This window comes from Phacochoerus africanus, chromosome 5, assembly GCF_016906955.1.
Source record: "Phacochoerus africanus isolate WHEZ1 chromosome 5, ROS_Pafr_v1, whole genome shotgun sequence".
In the NCBI taxonomy this organism is placed as follows: Eukaryota; Metazoa; Chordata; class Mammalia; order Artiodactyla; family Suidae; genus Phacochoerus; species Phacochoerus africanus.
Genome location: NC_062548.1, coordinates 38729053 through 38750269, shown reverse-complemented (window position 1 = coordinate 38750269; position 21217 = coordinate 38729053). Strand labels below are relative to the sequence as shown.

The window sequence follows — 21217 nt, the reverse complement described above, 5'->3', positions numbered from 1 at the left end:
CTTAGAGTGAAAAGGACACAGATAGAGAGGAATCGCAGATCTGAGTTGCTCTGCACTCACCCAGGGCTTTACTGCCCTTCCAGCCACTGGGTGAAGGGGAGGAGGTGCTGGCTGGGCAGTGGGGCCCCTGTTGGCCAACGAGCTCCCCTCCCCAGCAACAGACAAGGCCACGGGCGGGGGGGGGGGGGGGGAACACCCCCATGCTTTTGAGCCCTGGCTCCAGGGAACCTCTCACAGGTGGAAAACGCAACTATGTTTGAAAGATGCCTTCTGTTCCACTCTCACAAGCGTGGGTTTTCCTGCAATCGCGACTCTCTCAAGGAGGGCGGCACTCGGACGACTACTTTCCTAATGTTCCTCCTCCACCGCTGACCGTCTGGGGTGGTGGAGGCTGTGCTGGGTGCCCTCCTCAGGTTAGTCGCCCTACCTGCCAAGTGTCTCGATGTATTGAGCAGGCAAGGCCTGGGCTTCAGGAGGAGCCAGGCAGGCAGCCCTAAGACAAGAGGGCTAATGCAACAGAAGGGGAAACAGAGCCCCAGGCCCTGGATGCAGGGCCAGGACCAGGAGCGAAAGGAGGCAGCTGGGCAGAGGCCCTTGGAGACGCACATTCCCGCTGGTAACCGGCAAGCAAGGGAGTGGGAGATGTGGCTCAGGCAGAGGGTGGGCAGGGCCTTGAACGTTCCAAATGCGTCCCACCACGTGAAGTGGAAATGGGCCTGAAAGCACAGGTGGGTCAGAGCTGAGCTGGGCCCAGGGTCCTTTAGGTCTTGGCTGATCGAGCCCCACGCGCCCACTGGATCAAGCCCATCCTGGTCATCAGGCGGGGAGGGCCCAGCAGAGGCTCCTCTGCCGTCCTGTGTGGGGCTGGGCTATCTTGCCCTTGCCAGGTTAGCAGGGCAGCCTCCAGGGACTCTATGAATTCCTCTGGTCACATTAGCAACGAAAACTGTAGCTTCATCAATACAACTAAATGTGTTCTGGTTTGATTGGTCCTGCCTGGGGTGGACTCTGAAGGTCCCAAGTAGACGTACCACGTTGACAGTTAGCTCTATACTCTGAAATAACCTTCATTTAAATTAGCTATATGAAAATAAAGCCCCAAGGAAGGCCAGGTACAAATCTGTGTTCCTTAAATAAAAAGGATCTGTTTGGGGCTTTCAGTTTGGCTTCATTATGTAAAAATCATCTGTTCCCTAGAGTTTCACGCTGACTGCCAACCATGTCTGTCCCACAAACATGTCTGAGGACTGGCAATGAATGCTGGCCGGGCACAGAGAGGGGTTAAATCCTGTACAACTGCCCAGGATTATAATTACGGCCATACTGCTTTCTTACACAGTCTGATTCCCCAGCAAAGGAGAAACGGCCCCATCTGCAGTCCACCTGTGGGAAAGAAAAACAAGCCTGAGCATGCCCAGCAGAGACAAGACCCCGTGGAGGCCACAGGACGAAGACACAAAGTATCTGCCCAACACAGGAGCCAAAAGATTCATACCCAGAATACAGAGATCCAAAAATCAAGAACAACTGCAACAAAGGAGAAATTCTTAAGAAACACAAAGGACTGGAGTTCCCATCATGGCTCGGTGGTTAACGAATCCAACTAGGAACCATGAGGTTGCAGGTTCGGTCCCTGGCCTTGCTCAGTGGGTTAAGGATCTGGCGTTGCCGTGGGCTGTGGTGTAGGTTGCAGACGCGGCTCGGATCCCCCGTTGCTGTGGCTCTGGAGAAGGCCGGTGGCTACAGCTCTGATTCGACCCCTAGCCTGGGAACCTCCATATGCCACGGAAGCGGCCCAAGAAATGGCAAAGAAAAAAAGAAAAAAAGAAAAAAAGAAAAAAGAAATACAAAGGACTGACAAATATGCTCAACTTTCCTAATTAACATGATACTATTTTTCATCTACCAGATTAACAGGGGAAAATACTGGAAATGTCCCCAGATAACTGAGGGTTTCATGTCACAAACTGGGTGGTGTCAACTGGCTCAAGGCTAAAATCCACGGCCAAATTATTCTCCCGAAGGGAATATTTATTCAAACCAAAATCAAATATTCTTTCACACCAAATGTTTCTAGGTATCCATTCCAAGAAAACTAGCACACATGCCCAAAGAGATATACGCAAGTATATTTCTTAAAATGAAGACACCACTTTTTCATTTTTTGACTGTGCCTGGGGATCAAACCCAAGCCACAACAGTCACCTGATGCATAGCCATGACAATGCCAGATCCTTAACCCACTGAGCCACCAGGGAACTCCCTGAAGCACCATTTTTTTAAACAGAGAAAAAGTTTTAAAATATAAATGCCCTCTAATTCTAGGGGCCACGTATTGTACAAAGTGTGAGGCACGGGCCCATCTACAGACAGAAGGCAGATCAGTGGTTGCCTTGAATTGGAAGGGTGACCAGAAGAGTAACAGCTAGAGTCCAGGGGTTTCTTTACAGTAAACCGACTGTAGCAATAGGTGAATACATATTAAAAGCCAGTGAGGAGTTCTCGTGGCCCAGCTAGTTAAGAGTCCAGCATAGTGTCCGTGAGGATGCAGGCTCAATCCCCGTGTTGCTAAGGATCTGATGTTGCTGCAAGCTGCGGCGTAGCTTGCAGACGCAGCTCAGATCCAGTGTTGCTGTGGCCATGGTGCAGGCCAGCAGCTGCAGCTCTGGTTCAACCCCTGGCCTGGGAACTTCGATATACCACAGGTGTGTGGCCATAAAAGAAAAAGGAAAAAAAAAAAAGCCATTGAATCTTATGAGTGAATTCCAGAGCCTATGAAATGCCTCTGTAAAGTTGTATTTGGGAAACAAGACAAGAACTTAACTAGAAATGGGCCGTTTTGAGGACAGTTTTACAGATCATAGTTGAGGGCTCTGTGTGGTAAGTGTGCACACTCATCAAGTGCCTCCAACATCACTGTTCCTTTTTCTGCAGTATTTCTCTAAAATATTCAATGTTTTGGTGTTTAAAAACTCAATTATCTACAAAAGTTACTTATGTAGATAAATTCACTCCACATTCATGTCGTTTTTAGGGAAAGCAAACTATAATAAGGGAGAATATCCATTAAGGGGGCATCATTTACCAGGATGTCCCTACAGAATGAGCCTTACTTGTGAAAGGGACAATATCCATCAGACACTGAGTATACAGTGTCCGCTGAGCAGTAGAGCTGTTCCCGCCTTGTTTCCATGTTGTTTTACTGTTTCAGTGGATATACATGCCTTTACAACAAAGTAAAACCACACACACATGCGAAGCCAAGCACATCACAGTGCACAAAGACACAACCCCAATACTGCCTGAGGCCGGACCCCACCTCAAGCAGCCTCACAGGTGGCACCATGGAAGGACAAGGGCAGCAGCTGCCTATCTGGGGGCAGGAGGGAGTGGGACTCCTGAACAGTCCCAGAAAAGGGATCACCTAAGTCATCTGTGGCCTTGATGGTCCTCTGACACCTGGGCAAAGGCCAGCGTCCTCTCTTAAAATGCCTGGATTGTCCTTTGGAGCTATTTCCTTGTCTTTTACAAAAAAGACAAGGAAACTTAGGAGCTGAGGACTGGGGTCAGAAGTAAACGACAAAAAAAAAGAAGTAGACGACAGACTTTAAACAAATTCTGATTGAGCTAATTTAAACTTAAAAACTAGTCAAGCACCGCCAATTTCAAATGAGTTCCTTTATTTGTATCAAGCCACAAACAGAACAGCCAACTTGGACAGAAGACCCAGTTGTTTCTGGTTGGTTCCCCCCCACCCCACCCCCCCCCCCCGCCCCCCTGCCCCGCCACATTGGAGCCAGCAGACCACCACTCAGGCCTTACCCTCGTGACCCACCTGGACTGTCAAGGGATACCTATATTCAAGACCTTCTAAAAACTAGTGGCCAAAGAAACTGTTTCGAAGTTCCTAGGAGGAAGACTAGTTTCCCAGGTAAATCACTGGAGCAGGAGACAAAATCGTGTTCCTGTTGTTTTCCCCAAATTAATCTGTACTAATTAATTAATCTTTGAACACAATCCAATCAAAATCCCAGCAGAGGATGTAAACAGTTGGACGGATTAAACGATCTGATTTTAAGACTCACTGTAAAGCTTCAATAACCAAGATGGTGCTGTATTAACAAAGGAATGGACACAGACCAATGGACCAGGAGAGCGCAAAACAGACCCGCGTAAACACCACTATTTGACAAAGGTGTGAGTAATCCAATGGAGAAGGGGGAGTCTTTTTAAACAGGAAACAATTAGACATCCACAGGCCACAAAAAAAAGAACTCTAGGGAGTTCCCCTGTGGCACAGTTAAGGATCCAGGATTGTCACAGCTGTGGCACGGGTTCGATCCCTGGCCCGGGAACTTTTGTACTGCCTTGGGCACAGCAAAAAAAAAAAAAAAAAAGAGAGAGAACTCCAATCTCACACCTTATATAAACATTAACTCACAATGGACCATAGGTGAATATACATTTCAACTTAAAAATTTTTAGAGGTAGAAGTTCCCGTCATGGCTCAGTGGTTAACGAATCCGACTAGGAACCATGAGGTTGCGGGTTCAATCCCTGGCCTTGCTCAGTGGGTGAAGGATAGGCGTTGCCGTGAGCTGTGCTGTAGGTCACAGACGAGGCTCAGATCCCCCGTTGCTGTGGCTGTGGCAAAGGCTGGCATCTACAGGTCCGATTTGACCCCTAGCCTGGGAATCTCCATATGCTGAAGAAGCGGCCCTAGGAGAGGCAAGAAGACTAAAAAAAAAAATTTTTTAGAAGTAATCATGTGAGGTACGGCGAAGAATTCTTAGATGCAACACCAGAAACAAGATCCGTGAAAGAAAATTTTGATAAATGGGACATTTCATAGAGGATACAGGGATGGCAAATAAACACACATAAAGATGTGAGCTATTATACAAATGCAAATTAAACTACCATCCACCCATTAGGATGACTAAAATTCAACACACGGTACACTGCCCTGCAATACAAAGCAAGGAACTACTGACTAGATTATGGGCTGTATGATTCCTTTTACATTTGCAAAATGGTAAAACCGTCAGAGTTGGAGAGCACAGGCAGTGGAGACATGACCAGAAGAAGGGCGTGAGGGGGGTCCGAGTCCCCATATGCAGGAGTGGTTACACAGACCCACACCTGTGTTAAAACACAGCATTCACCCCAAAGTCAATTTTACTATATGTAAAACTAAAGGAAAAACCACCTGTAGGGCAGGGAGGAGAAAGAGAAATGATTTACTGACTCTTTAAATAAACTTTGCCTTGATATATGGGTTCAGATCTTTAACTACTTGGGAAAAGAGAACTGAAAGAGCCTAAAAGATGCAGATCAGAGTCTTTCTGCCCCAGGACCTTTGGAGGGTCTGGCACACAAATGTCTGCATCACAGCTCCTCTTCTTTGGGGGGAGAGGGAGCTGAAAATGTCAGTAAGCCAGAATAATGGGAGGTCAAACACACACACTGTTCTGTCTGGTCAACTGGACACAAAGTGTGCTGTTTCATAAACTATGTTTAAATTCAAACCAATTCCCCAAGAGTTCCAACTGTTCTACAGGAGCTACTGGAAAACGGAGGAGGGGGTGGGGGTGGGTAACGACACAAACAGAACAAACAAGAGCAATGCTGGCCATGATGGAGTAGAAAGCAAAATAATCAAAACTACTCATTATTTCTGGTTTAAGCGCTCTCTCCAAATTCTCACCAAGCATCTGTCATTCATCCTAACGAGACCATTACAGACACCTTACTGCAGGGGACCATCCAACACCGCCTGCTGCCTGTTCCCACGGCATCAGCTGCCGTGGACAAGCAGGCTGCCAATCGCTAATTATCATCCAACCATCACCTCTGTCAGGCAAGAGCAAGACTCTTACTTACATACAGAACCAAAGTCACTGCTCTCTTTGTGCCAGGGAGCTTTCTGGACTTCAGTCCTGCCCCCAGATAGGTAGGCACTGGGCTGCTACCCACACGAATGTGATGTTTTGGAGACTTTTAATGTAACTGAATAATGAAATCAGCCAACATTTAAAAGATCTGTATGACTCTGTGCATTGGTATTTCCAAATGACCCAGGACTGAGATTAGAAATGCTCCATTCAAAGTACGAGACAGGGAGTTCCCTGGTGGCCGAGTGGTTAGGTATTTGACACCGTCACTGCTATGGCTAGGATTCAATCTCTGGCCCAGGAAATTCTGCATGCCATGAGCCGCCAAAAAAAAAAAAAAAGAAGAGAAAGAAAAAGGATAAGATAGACCAATGAATTTTAATGTATTAGAGGCACGAAAAGTTAAAACTCATAGGTTTCAAACTGCACATTGTAATTAACCTTAAGAAGCTACCGCATTTTCATGTAGTTTGAAAGAACTGCCACAGATACCTGAAGAGGCTACTGAAGTACTGCTTTTTTTCTAACTGTACACCTCTCCATAAGACTGGGTTTCCTTTGTATTTCCAGTAAAATTACACTGCAACTGACAGTGGAAGGAGATATGAGAATCCAGGTGCCTTCTATTAAGCCAGACAATAAAGAAATATGCAAAAAATATGAACAATGCCATTCCTCATTAAGTTTTTAGAAAATATTTCCTATAAGAAGTATGGTAGATATGTTACCAGGTACTGGTTTCTCACTTTTAAAGGAATAACTAAGATTGGTCTTAGTTTAGTTTTTTTTCTCCTCTTTTAGGACCGAACCTGCGGCATATGGAAGCTGCCATAGCAATGCCAGATCCCAGCCGTGGTCTGTAACCTATACCACATCTCACGCAACAGCGGATCCTCAACCCACTGATTGAGGCCAGGGATTGAACCTTCTGTCCAGCTCCACTGCTACTCTGCGGCTGACTGACAGATACCCTCACCCTGCACCACCCTGTCCATTGATTTTGGTGGTGAGTCACATTCACAAAGTCCCAAGTTCCTTTTCAAGATACTGAATCGAACCTATTACAGACGACAGAATCCTGAGAACCTGCACATCTTTCTGATCCAATATAAATCATGGTGAGGAGGTTCCCCAGGACAGGGTGCTGTTCTGCAGTAATGGGGGGCGGTGGGGGGGGGCGCGGGGGAGAGAGGCGCTGGCAGGGCTACAAGGGTACACCCTGAGAACGTTAATCACCAAGTGAAAGAAAGGAGCCAGACACAAAGGCCACATACTGTATGATCCCACTTATACGGAATATCCAGAGCAGGCACAGGGTAGACTGGAGGTTGCTTAGGGCGGTGGGGAGCCGGGAGTGACCCTAAGGAACAGAGGATTTCTTTGTGGGGAAGGGGGGCAGTGATTAGGACAGGATGCACCAGGCAATGAAGGGGTCGAAAGCCTTGCCTCTGGCCCTCTCCGCTCACGCCTCACATCCCCAGAACTCAAATCCTAACCTAACCACCCCTCCGGCCCTGTAAGTAGCACTTGGCAGGCCGAGCCTCTCCTCCACCTCCAGAGCCCTACGCTCCAGTGGCATTCATCACTTTCTATCCTGCATAAATAACGTGCTCACGTGACCCATCTGGATGTTGCAGACTCTCCTAAAGCAAAGACACCTTATCACCTGCTCCATCTTTGTAAACCACCCCACCCTGTGCCCAAGGCAGTGATTTGAGACCAAGGGCAAGTGTGTCCTCTGCTGAGCCACTTTGGGAACCTTCTTCCTAGGTTTTTACACAAGAAAATACTTGGTTATTCTAAACAATCCTCTCCGAAGCCGTTGGCTAGAAAAGTAGAGCAATGACTGGTCGGCAGAACTCGCTGTGACACAGAAGCCCTGAGCACGTGTGGCCACCAGCCCCGGAACTGCAGCCAGACAAGACAGAGGAGCTGAGCACTGCCTTAATCACTCCGTCCCCCCCGAGCCTTGGGTTTCTGGGCCTGTAGAGCAGAGGGCGCAGCAGTCCCTTCCTGCTCTAGAACACAATTGCACGACCAAGAGCCCTCACTGTCAGGGAAAGAGGCCCGGAGAAGGTGTTCAGGACATGCCACCAAACACCACCAGACGGCCAAGCTGGAAGCTCAGGGAGCAGGGAGACAGGCTGGCCTCTGGGACCTCTTATGTCCTTAACCGCTGCCCAGGAGAGGAATCTGGGTTCTGGAGCCTCTGGCCCCGTTTTCCTTCCACCTTATGAAAGCTGCTGTCTTAAGAAAGAACAGATGATTGAGGGAACAGGGAGGAGGCCAATGTGGTGGGTCAGGGCTTTGGGGGCAGAGCAGGGTGCAGCCAGGTTTATGCCATCCGTCTGGCTCGGAGGAGCTATGGTTGCTCACGTGCAGAGGTGGGTGTGGGGGTGGGGTGATGGGAGGACCTGAGTCGGGGCAGCCTGTCCTTGTTTGGACGCACCTCAAGGTCTAATCCTGGAGCTCCACAGAAGTGGATCCTCTGAGATGCAGTACACATGTGCACTGAGCCCTGGCTACCAAGGCTCGAGCCTTCTCAGTTTAAATCTCTCCATGTGCCCAGAGCCCCGAATGTTTGCTTTAGGGATGATTCACGTCAGTTCAGGATCACGTTACTGAGCACTTGAGTCTCAAAGGAGGGAGGCATCAACCTTCAAAACACGCCTGTTTTGCTGGTATCACCTTCTGCCATCATATGCCACTTGCTTAGGTGCTGGGTGGCCCCAGCTAATTTTGGCATGAGCTGTTTTCTAGACTGAGAAGCCCAACTGCAGCTTTGCCCTCTGGGTGGTGAGGTGAGGCCCACGGGAGAACAGCAGGGGGTTAATCACAAGGTGGTGACCACAACCTTACGACCAACAGTGCTGGCCTACTGGCTCTAGAATGAAGCGCAAATTTCTGTGAAGCCAGATGGCTTGGGCTCATATCCCACGTCTGACGCTGACCCTGGGTAGGTTATTCCACTTGCTCAGTGCCTTGCTCTGCTCTGCTATGAAATGGGAATGCTATTTCAGAGAGGTGGTAAGGAGTGCACACAAACACAGCCCTCCATCCAATGGCCTGGTCCAGGGAAGGTCAGCTGCCACACTCTGCCAGCCTCTCTGCAGCTCTCTAAAGTTCGGGGCCAGCTACACTTCCTGGACACCACCTGCTACTTCTTACAACCTTCTTGGATCCTTGTTCGTTTCTGGTGGCTGCTGAACGAATTACCACGAGCTTACTGGCTTGAACGCACGCTCATTCTTTTACAGTTTTGGAGGCCAGAAGCCCAAGATGGGCCTCATTGGGCTAAAATCAAGGTACCAGCAGGGCTGGGGTTCTCCTTGGCTCCCCTTCCGTCTTCAAAGCCAGTGAGGTCCCCCTCACACCAGCCACTCCAGCCTCCCTCTTCCCCAGGTTAAGGCCCTGTGATCACACTGGCCCCACCTGGATATCTAGCAATTCTAACTTCATCACACCTGCAAGGCCCCTGCCGCGTAAGTAATACAGCCGCTGCTTCCGGGGCACCAGGGCAGACATTTCTGTGGGTCATTATTCTGGGACCACAGATCCCATCCCTCTAGTCCTAGAGACCCAAAGACCCCAAGCCCACCGGTGCTGTCCTTCACTTCCTGCCTCTGATCACACCACCCCTCCCTCTTTTCAAACTTAGCTGTGTCACATCCTCTGCAAAGCCTCAGCTGATGCACCCCTTCTCCACCACAGGCCAGTCCCCGCCTTCCCCGGGGACACAGTCACCCCCAATGCTACATCATAGCCCTCCCCAGCACATCTGTATTTACCAAGGGCCTTCACTCCAACCAGGTGGTCAAGGGCAGGTGGCAGCCGGCACTGAGCCTGCCCGTCGGGAGGGTCTCATAAATGTCTGTCTAACGGCTTAGGCTCTGCGAGTACAGGAGTCAGAAGCAAAACCATTAGCCCTGGTTGCTCATGGAAATGTGGGTGGGGGTGGGGGTGGGGTGGGCAAAACCAAAAGGTGCCTTCACCGAGCCTGCAAGCAAGTGCCCTCTGAGGACCTAGTGAAACAGGAGCAAGCGTGGAGACTTTTCAGCCATCTGTGACTTTTCTGCAAGATCCCAATATGGGCCAGTCTGTGCGCTGTCCAACAGCAGGGTGTCACGTGTCACACGGGAACCAGCTACAGTAGACTTGAGGGTTAGCAGGTTAGCTGCAACCCAAGCCAATATAACCCAGAACCCATTTCTTTCACTGCAACCTAAGTCAGATGTAAGTTTACTGGACAGAGGTAAAGCTGCCTACAGAAAACATTTTGGGAAAATTGCTTTATGACGGCTCCCACTCCCAAGGGTACAGGGCTGCAGCACTGGAGTCACATGCACATTAGTAAAACACACAGAAAATAACTCGGATAAACGTCATCCTCTAGGAGTAGCAGCGATGCCATCCATCCAGCAGGAAGCGGGTTTGTTTGTTACTTAAAAACTAGTCATGTGTGCTGTATTCTGTATTCCTTCCAAGTGTGCATGCAGGCTTTTAACATGGGGAACTGCTGTTCTACACAAAATTGTTTCCTTACCGTGGTGGAATGATAAAGTTACAAGAGCAACAGACTTTCTCTTTATTAATGGCCTATACACACTTTCAATGCACACGTACAATTACTGCAATTCTATGTGCTTGTTCTAAGTAATAAATTGCTGAAATGTGACTTTCTTTAATAATAACCTGGGTCTGCATCTTGTACGTGTATTTTATTTCATTTTTCAATTTGTCTGCACTGCATTTCTACAGAAATAATTTAGAAATTGTCCACAATGGACTGAAAATTAAAGAAAAAAACCTGGTTCTTTACCACAAATATATGAAGAAAGCCTGCTGTCCAGTATGCCCGGGAACTATTTATCCACAAGTTTCCAAGGCACTTATTTGAGCTTTTCCAGGACACATTGTATCTTTCCAACATCCAATGGGATACCAACGCTCCCAGAAACACCCTCTAGCCCAGAATCCTAGTGGATTGTTCAGGTGAACTCTGACCACTAACACTACCTGCTTTGAGGGACATATGCTGCATCTGTTCATCCAGTGTGGTGGCCGCCAGCCACGGGTGGCTACTGAACACTTGAGCCAGCCCTCTCAGGCAGGTTGGGTCTCAACAGGGAAACAGACTATTCTCATCAGTACGAGCAGGAGAGCTAGAGCACTTCAGAATAATGAGGAATCCTCTGGCTAGACAGGTAGGCTATCACTCCGATCAGCAAAAACAGCCCCGTGTCCACCACTACCCTGTGGCTGTGTGTGTTGGGGGGCAGGGGTGCCCAAAGGCTGAGGCTCAGAGACTTCACTCCACCAGCTAGTTCTGAGGGCATTCTGCAGGCTAGGCATTCTGGCCCCTCTGTTCTTCTTAAAAGCTAAAGACAGACTAGGAAAAGGCTGAGAATCCTGGAGGGAAATTCTTATGTGTCCATCTAGGATGGTTATAAAACAGCAATAGGGATTGAAGAATGTTTTTCACCAATTCACACACAATTTGATTGAAGAAATTTCTCCTTCAAGCTGATAAACTACCAACTCCAAGAAGCAAGCACTTCAAAATGACCTACCCCCAAAAAACTGCCTCCCCAAAACTGTTTAAGAGGTAGAACTGGACTATCTAACCATGGAAACACGCTAAGGAGCACTATACAGCCATCATACAGAGTCAACTAAGATCCCTGAAATGTAATTTATTCCCCAAAGTCATATTGATGAAATGTACCTGCAACTCTAGGCCAGTCCGCCTGGTCTGCTCCACCTGTCCACTAGAGCAAACACACATGGTTTTCCTGGGAAAAGCCCCTCAGCTCTTTCCGAAAGTATTGGGAGGGGGGGGGTTTAGCAGAAGGGAGCCAAGATATCAGACCACCCAGACAACAACTGTGGCCACACCCCGGTGTGACCATGCTCTGCACTGCAGGTCACCCCAACAAGCTCCTACAACCCTTTTCCAAACCAGGGGCCTGTTGAACGACTTATTGCGAGAGCTAGACCTTCCCAGGTCAATATTCTGGGGGCTGGTATCTGACACAGGACACTGCCCTCCCAGTATCAGGAAACCAACCAGTCACTGGCACGGAATCACCCTTCTCTGCCAGGCAGGAAAATCCTGCAGAACCGCTGGGGTAATGCAGGGGACCCTCCTGCCTCACTTTTGAATTTTCAAAAGGTCCAAAAGAAGGAAAGTCCACCTGGAGACTCAAACACAGCACTCACCACATTTGCCAAGAAAAAGCTCCTGACGATTGGGTAACTTGGGCTCCTTGAAAGGACACCTGGGCATTCTGGAAAATAAACACTATGGCCCCAGCTGGGCTGGACAACAGAGTGGGTGGGGGGAAGACCCCGCAGGTAGTGAACCCTAGTGCCCCCCAGCTGGCCTTCTCTTCCCAACCCCTGACAATGATCCCACCCCTCAAGGTGCACCCTCTGTCCCTCTCCCTGGCTCTCGCTAGTCCACACTCTGCGTGTCACCATTCACTCTTGCCCAGGGCCATTTCTCTCCCTACATAACAAATTTTGTAACAACCAACTTTCAAGCTTCAATCACCAACGCCCAGGAGTAGGCCTGCCGCTCTTCAAGAGAATTTCAACCCATCTGACCTCTCATCAGCTGAGCCGTATGTTAACTTACTACAAAAATGGCATAACCGGCTTTCTTGCATCTGCAGGACCCTTAAAACGCTGCTTCCTCAAACAAAGTTTATGAAGCAGCTGACACATAACACTGAACTCTGTCACAGTACATGTCAAGAAATACCTTGTTACAACTAGGTCTCCAGAGTAAAATTCCTTTGCCTTGTAAATCAAGCACAAATACCCACAAAACCCCAGAAACAATAACGAGTTTTAAAATGCTCAAAAGAAGGAGGTCCTGCCATGGCACAGTGGGTTAAGGATCCAACTGCAGTGGTTTGGGTAGCTGTGGAGGCATCAGATTCCCAGCTCGACTCGGTGAGTTAAAAGGATCCGGCGTTGCCACAGGTGCAGTGCAGATCGCGGCTCAGGCTCAGATTCAATCCTTGGCCCAGGAACTTGCATATGCAGCGGGTGCAGTCATAAATTAAAACAAAGATACTCAAAAGAAATCTTTAGTAAGGTCCATCAGTGCCCTCATCTACACAACAAGCTTTTTCCTGCAAAAGGATCAAAAAAATGCCACTTGAAGCAGCTTACGTTAAAAGCAATAAAACTGAATTAGCAGCTATCAAGGCAATATTGGTTTATGGCTTTGGCATTCTCTTTCCACACCACCTTGCCAGCTAGCCATCTCCTGAGCTACTGTTTAGCCTCAGAATTGCTATTTCCTGAATGAGTGTCTCCCACAAATACATTTAACAAAAAAAGGAACATAAGAGGAGCATCTTCAGTCCAGCAGTCCGGCAAAGAGGAAGATGAGTGCACAGTGGAAGCACTCAGGGCCAAGACATGGCTCTCACCCAAGTCAAATGGCTGAGACCAGGAGAGTTTAGTGGAAAGGAAGCATCTGAATGGCTTCTGAACCACCTTCCTGGGTCTCTGTCCTGCCTGCATTCAAGAAGAACCGTCACCACCCGTGTAAGTACATGGCCCCAAAGCCAGAGTGTATGTGTGTATGTGTGGTGTGTGCTCAGAAGCAAAAGCTGGCTGAGGACCCCAATGCCTAGACTTGGCTCCCACCCATCTACCTGCGTGTGTGAGGAAGGCGGCACACACCTGAGTCCTTCTAAGTAGGGCAGTGATGAGGCAGCTGTGTGGGGTCCAGGAAGAGGGGAGGCAGAGACCAGTAAGACAGCTATTGCAAAGCTCCAGCATGAGGAAACAGGAGCCTCTTTTAGGGTGACGGGTGGAAAACCAAAAGGGCTTGGTAACAGGATGTGGGATTTAGAGACAAGACTTCAGAGCCGACTCAAAAAGCCTGGAGGCTCGGTGACCTGGCTTCCCTGCTACAAGCTGATTCTCAGCCTCACATGCATCACTCAATGCTCTAACGCTGGTACAAGAACAAGAATACTCTGGTCTGAGAAGGCCCCGGAGCTGCCCAAGCTTCAGTAAATCCACTCTGTCATGCATTACATTGTTCTTAAAATATTACACTATTGACCTTAAATACCTATTTAGGCACATTAGGCCCAGGATTTCATAAATAATGTTGCTTAGACTGAGGCTGCTCAGTTTTCTTCCTAATTGACATTAGGCTATAGAAGCACGAAGGCCAACTGGCCCCACCTGTGTGGGCCATGTCCCTCCGGCAGGTGCCGCCCTTTCACCATCACAGCCCCACTGACCCAGGACCCAGTGCTGCCTGAGCCCAGCACTTCACACCCACTTTGGGTCTCCACCCTCACAACAACCTGGCAGGATGCGACTGACCTCCTTTGCGAGGATGCAGAAACTGAGGCACTGAGAGCTTAAGCAATGCGCATGAGGTCACAAAACAACGAAAAGGCAAAGTCCACCTTCAGATGCAGGCCTGGCACCAAGCCTGTCCTCTCCCACACTGCCCCACCCGGAGTTCTAATTCAATGGCTTCTTTCTCCCTTTCCACAAAACTGATTCCAAAAACAATAAAAATCCGGAGTTCCTGTCATGGCTCAGTGGTTAACGAATCCAACTAGGAACCATGAGGTGGTAGGTTCGATCCCTGGCCTCGCTCAGTGGGTTAAGGATCCCGAGTTGCTGTGGCTCTGGCATAGGCTGGCGGCTACAGCTCCGTTTCGACCCCTAGCCTGGGAAGCTCGTATGCATGCCCTAGGTGCAGCCCTAGAAAAGACAAAAAAAAAAAAGACAAAAAAAAATCCAAGATGAAGGTATACACCTTTTTCCAATATGTGCTGTGATCATTTGTTTACGGGTAATCAAAATCAGCAGCCTGGAAGATTCAGGAGGGCAGATGCCTGTGAAGAGTAACTTCCAATTCCCTCAAAACCTGACAGCCTCCCATCAGAGTCAGATGTTTCTAGGTTTGGCCTAATTTCTCCTCTATTTCTTCTGGGTTCTCCAAGTTAATGTTTATATTGTAGCTCTGAAAAGTTCTCTTATTACCAACATGAGAGGAAAATCAATATTCTCGTATGACTTGATTTTGGTCTTGTTACGGTGCTATTCGAAAAGGAAACATGTTTTAGATAGAATGTAGTTTGTGCGCGTGTGCAAGAGAACTCACTTTCCACTCCCAAACCTGCTTAAAGAGAAAAGTAACTTGAAACTCCATCTCCCCACATGAATTGGAAAGAAAAAGAAATCCATCCCTGCTGCCCCCAAACAAAAAACACAGAAGTCACAGATCAATTCTTTTCAGAGACTCAAGACTGCTGATTTGCTCCCAGCTTGGTGTCCTGAGAGCAGTGGTCTGAGAGTTGTAAAAAAGTCAGACCAAAGTGTCTCCATTAGCCTCAAAGAAAGATTCACTCTGAATCAAAGACTGCTCACACGAGGGCAGAAGCCACACCAGGGGACAAACACCTGTGCAGGCAGCCTGTGCGGCAGAAGCAGGCCTCGGAAAACTGCCTCTTGAATGGGACGGAGCACAGTACAGAGCAGACCACCAGCTCCCAAGTACAAGCCCCTCGGGCAGCCCCTGGGCCTGCACGGCCTCTCCCCTGAGTGAGACGGTGAATAAACCGCCAAGCAAAGCCATTCCTACCCAGGCCCACTATTGCCACCGCCTCCACACCTGAGAATGTGCCACCGACAGCACACAGGCAGGAAGCACGTGGGCCCGACCCCACTGAACTGCCAACAAACATACCCACCTCTTCCCTCTCTGCTCTTCACCTCGAGTAACTTTCCTGAGGGCTCAAAACAAGACATTTTTAAAATAACTAATCCTGCGCTCTGTTATTCTCCAGCAGATAGGCAGGGGCCGCCCCTACAAAGCAGAGCAGGAGGAGAGCAAACTGACCTGCTAAGAGGGAAGAACCGCCGACCAAACCAGTCTCCCAGGCTCCTCCGAAACCACCCTGCCCAGAAGGGGCGGGCGAGATGCTCCTCTTGAGGAAGCCGCCCCTCCCCAAGCTGGTCAGAACCCTGACAGCTTCCAGCTGCTGAGTGGGGAGGATTCAGGGCGAACAGCAAACAGGTGCGAGTCACTCGCAGCGCCGGGCACGCAGGCCAACCAGAGCCGCCGGTCCCGAAAATCCCACCCTTCCTGCTCCATAATAGGAAGGAGTCTTTCACTCTTTCTCATCTAAAACACAATATATGTCAACCTAGCAGCACATGCGAGGAGAGGGAAGGCTAGGAAAGGCTGAAAAGCTTGTAGACCGCCTAAGACTCGGGCAGCTTTTTAAATGGCACACCTGTGGGGGCTCGACCACAAGCCCTTCAAAGACATGGTAGCTTCTAGTTAAGGCCCATCCAAAAGAAACAAGACTTCAGTTTAAGGAATCATTAGTAATAAGCTACAATCTTTGCAATCCAGTTTGAGATGCCAGTAAATTTGCAGACTCATGACTTTATGGGTGACTTTCCAATGCCATTTTTGATATGAAAATAAAAAACTCTGAGAAAAGAAAGCAGTTGTGAACACATGCCCGGACTGAAAATTCTTCCCCCATTCAATCCTCTCTAGTCTTAAAAAAGTCCTTGAAACTTGTGGCCATGATTATTTCCCAAAGACCCAGTTCGGTGCCAGAAATGCACTCTGCGGAGAGGTCCGTGCTTATACTATCACTAGTGTTCAAAACCAGTGGCAGGACGACTTACGTGGGACATGGCGTAGGCCAGCCTAGCGCTACTTGATTTTTGTCTTGATGAGTGGTATTTGAAAAGGAAACTGAAAAGCAGCCCTCTTTTGGCCTAAAGGAATATACAGAATTCTCTCAGCACGTACTCCTTCAAGCTAGTTGGTTTAATGGCATATGACAAAAGCTCCACCAAGTTACTGCCTCGCTGGGGCCAAGAGAAATAGACAGCCGGTTCTTGGCGTGAGCTTGGCTCTCCTGCCCCCAATTCCTCGCCACTGTAAGGACAAGTGGGAAGTGCCTTCTGCAGGCACCTCCACTTTACCTCCTGCAATCGGGCAGGGCATCCCCTGCCCCCCCATTTTCATACTCAGGGGAACACCAGTCAAAGTGTTCTCACCAACCAGGGTGCAGCGCCCCGCACATGTAGCCACCCCACAGGACAAATGCTGCTTTACCTGAGCTTCCTTAGCGCCCCACACACTTACGCAACCCAAGATCTCTTGCTCAAAGCAGAACAAGAACATTCAATGCCCCGTTCACCCAGGTGCCCCCTTTTAACTCCTGCCTGTTGGCCCTCCTAGAAATGGGTAAGAATTCTCTTTTCAGGCTCCCTAGACTTTGCCCTTTGAAATACGTGGGGCCATGACAAACAGATGCCTTCCAGTGACCACCTCTGTCTGCTTGAGCCTGTAAGCCCAAGACCCTTTCCTATCCAGGGCCTCTACATCAAACCTTCATTACCAAGACCTAGTATCTCAAAAGTGCGGTACCCTGGAAAGCTGCTGGCACAGGGGCAGAAAATTAAAAGTTACCTTCGGAGTCGAGCTGAATTCGGATATAGGTAGTTGGGGGGAGGGGAGCTTTCACGTAGTTTCAAACCCACACCTGGCCCGAGGCTGACTGCACCAACAGCCAGGTACCAAACTCCCCGAAAAACAGGTAACTCAGAAACGAAGAGCGCCTGGCTCAGAACTCTGGGCCCGTCGGGAGGCTGACAACATCCGCGTCCCTTGCAGGTGTTTCAAAATGAAGCCCAACGCTAGCAAGTGCTGTTACAGAGCGATCGACCCGGGGACCGCTTCGAAGCCCCGGGGGGCTCTCTGGGGGAGCGCACGGGAGCAGGTGGGGGCGAGGCCCGAGCCCAGGGAGGTTTCCAGGGCCCCGACCCTCCGGGCCAGAGCCAGGCCCCCGCGACGTCCCGCCAGTGGCACGGTCCCCGGAACCCGGTTCCCGACCCCGGCGCGCGGCGGCCGCCAGCAGCCCCAAAAGCCCTGCGTCCCTCCGCGGCCGGAGCGCCCTCATTTACAACTCTGGGCTCTGGGCGCTTTGTGCCGGCGAGGCCGCCCGGGTCCCGCGGGCCGGACAATGCGCCAGGCGGGGGGCCGGCGGCCGCCCCCCGCCCGCGGGCCCGGCATGACGGTGCAGCCTCGCCCCGGCCGGGCCGACCGGGTCGGGGCGGCCAGGCCGAGGCCCGCGGCCGCCCGGGGCCTGGTTAAAGATGGCGAGCCCCTCGCGTGGCTCCTGCGGCTCCCCTCGGCTACAATGGAAGGCGCTCCCGGCCCCGCCGCGGCCGGCCCGCGGGGCTCACCTTCCATCTCCATGTCCTCGGGCTCGCTGAGCTGCTGCTCGCCCGCTTTCTGCTGCTGCTGCTGCTGCTGGTGGTTCATGTCGGCCGCGGCCTGGGCCTCGCCTGCGGCCGGGAGCCCGGGCTGCGGGCCCGGCGGGCGGGCGGCGGCGGCGAGCCGGGGCGGCGGCGGCGGCGGCGGCGGCGGGGCGGCCTCCTCCTCCTCCTCCCGCGCGTCGTCGGCAGCGGCGGCCCCGGGGCGGCCCGCGGCGGGCGGCGGCGGCAGGGAGACGCGCACGTACTTGCTCGCGATTCGCCCAATCTCGGCGCCGAGGCGGGCGGGCGGCCGGCGGGCCTGGCCGGGCGGCCTCGTCGCTCTCTGCGGCCGCCGCCGCCGCCGCCGCCGCCGCGGGGCCCGCCTCCCGCCGCCGGGGCCGGGGCTGCGGGGCCGCGGGCCGGCCGGGGGCGGAGGGCGGCCGGGCGGGGGCCGCGGAGTCAGCCCCGCCTCGGGCCGGGCGCGGCGGAGGAGAGGCCTGGCCGGCCGCGGCGGGCCTGCGGGGCCTGGGGCTGGCGGGAGCGGCGGCGGCGCGGGCGGGCGACGGACCGGCCGCGCTCGGGGCTCTGCGGCCTCCGCCTCCTCGGCGTCGTCGTCGGGACTCCGGCAGCGGACGCGGCGCCCGGCGGCTCGGCTCGGCTCGCTCTCAAAATGGCGGCGGCGTGAAATGTCACATCCGCATGGGGGGCCCGAGAGCGAGCGAGCGAGCGAGCGAGGAGAGCGGGCGGGCGGCGCAGGGAGCGAGCGGGCGAGCTCCGAGCTGGAGGGCGGAGCGGAAGCGGGAGCGGGAGGGCGGAGCGGGGAGGCGGTGCAGGGAGCGGCCCGCCCGCCGCCACCGCCTGGGCCCGCCCGCCCGCCGGCCCGCCTGCCCCGGCTCGCAGCGCCGCGCCCCCCGCGCCCCGCGCCGCCCGGCCCGTCTCGGCCTCTCGCCGGGCGCCTGCCCTCGGTGCCCGCCCCGAGTCTCGCGGCGCGGCCGGGCCCGGTGCTCTCCGATGTGGGCGACGGGTCCCCCAGCCCTCGGGGGGCGAGTGGCCCAGCATCTGCCCCTCCCGGGCATCTGGTCACCGGGAAAGCCCGCGCGAGTGGCCGTCGGGGCAGGCCCGAAACCCTGCTCCGCAGCCGTGTGACCCAGGGCAGGTAGCTGATACCGCCCGGTGCCTCTTTAGAAGAGGGCCCGGGTGGGAGCGAGCGGTCAGCACCGATCAGCACTCGTTGGCACTCCTATCATTTACCTCCCTTAACCGGCCTGCAACTTACTCACCCTGCACCTCGCGTGGGAGCACTTTTCTCACTATTGCCCAAACCAGAAACCAGGTTGGTTTTAATCCCTCAAAACCAAACTAAATAGTTCTTCATGTGGCATTCATTGATTCCCTTCCTATCAGCCCGTCCTAGCTAAGACCGTTCACCCAGGGCCTCCTTCATTCTGTCCTGTCTCTTGTGATCCTTGAGACACTGGTGACTAGGGTCTCAGCGTTCTGAGGATAACCAAGGAAGTGTGGATGGAGAAAAGAATAGAGGAAAAGCACATGCACCTACATATCGGTACCTCTGAGTGACCTTAACTGACCAGGAAATCGTGATTCCTGTCCCACTTTCCATCTCCCGTCTCTCATCCTTGAATCTTTCTCCAGTTTATGCACTGCCCATCTCCCTAGCCACGAAAGAATGTTTTGTTCACTGCGGTATCCCAAATGCCTGGTGCATAGCAAGTACTCAATACATATTTGTGGAATGAACACAGGATTCAAATGTGGCTAGAGTAGAACCCCACCCCCACCCCCCAAGCATTTCATAGACTTGAACTGGTTTCCCACCAGTGCATTTCTTCCTAGACCAAAGCAGTGGGCAAACTGAGAGAGAAGGAGTTTTTTCCCCAGGAACCAGTCAATCCCAGCCCCTGGGTCACCCCCAGATTCTGAAGAGGCGTTGTTATTCACCCAGATTCTCACAAATGCTAATGAACAGTTCTCAGATGCAAAGGAATCCTTCTCTCCAGCTCTAGAGACTTGGGGGAGGGCAAGGACTGCTCTGGCAGAGGAAAGGGTGGCAGGCAGTGATAAACGTGCCTATCATGTTCCATACTGGCCAACCTTATCTTGCTGGGTTCAAAACCAACCCAGGGATTAGTAAAAAGAACACCTTGCATGATGGATACATTAAATGTGGTATCCTCATCCAAGAAGATACTGTTTGGCAATAAAGAAGAATGGATAGGAGTTCCCATCATGGCACAGTGGAAATAAATCCTACTAGGAACCATGAGGTTTCAGGTTCCATCCTGGTCACAGACCAGGCTCAGATCTGATGTGGCTGTGGCGTAGTGGGCCTGCAGCTGTAGCTCTGATTAGATCCCTAGCCTGGGAACCTTCATATGCCTCGGGTGTGGCCTGAAAAAGCAAAAAAAAAAAAGACTGGATGAAGCCTGAAAACAGGCCAGCTGGGTGAAAGAAGCCAGACAGAAAAGACCTTCTACATGATTCCAATTACATGAAATGTACAGAGCAGAAAAATCAATCTATAGAGATGTAAGGGATGAAAATACCCTAAATCTGATTCTGATGATGGTTGCACAACTTGGCGGATATACTAAAAACTATTTAATTGTTCACTTTATTTATTTTTTGTCTTTTTGCCTTTTCTAGGGCCGCTCCTGCTGCACATGGAGATTCACAGGCTAGGGGGCTAATTGGAACTGTAGCCGCCTGCCTACGCCACAGCCACAGCAACTCAAGATCCAAGCTGCGTCTGGGACCTACACCACAGCTCACGGCAGTGCCGGATCCTTAGCCCACTGAGCAAGGCCAGGGATCGAACCTGCAACCTCATGGATCCTAGTCGTGTTCGTTAACCACTGCGCCACACGGGAACTCCTTGAATTGCTCACTTTAAATGGGTAAAGGATATGGTATGAGAGTCAGATCACAATAAAACTAATTTAGAAAGAGTATCTTGCAAAAGATGAGAATGAGTGAGGAAGACCAGAGTGGAAGCTGCTCATAGTCTACACAAGAGATGGAGACGGACTGGGCTA

General features: G+C 51.5%; 1 protein-coding gene across 1 annotated transcript in view; it reads right to left on the bottom strand.

Annotated features, from left to right (window-relative positions):
* The window catches only part of USP7 (ubiquitin specific peptidase 7), a 56422-nt gene extending 38113 nt beyond the window's left edge, over positions 1 to 18309 (bottom strand). Inside the window, exon 1 of the mRNA XM_047780528.1 lies at positions 18153 to 18309. Coding sequence (XP_047636484.1) covers positions 18153 to 18231 — 79 coding nt within the window. The 5' untranslated portion in view covers positions 18232 to 18309. The remainder of the gene's footprint in view (positions 1 to 18152) is intronic.
* Between the last annotated feature and the right edge of the window lie 2908 nt (positions 18310 to 21217).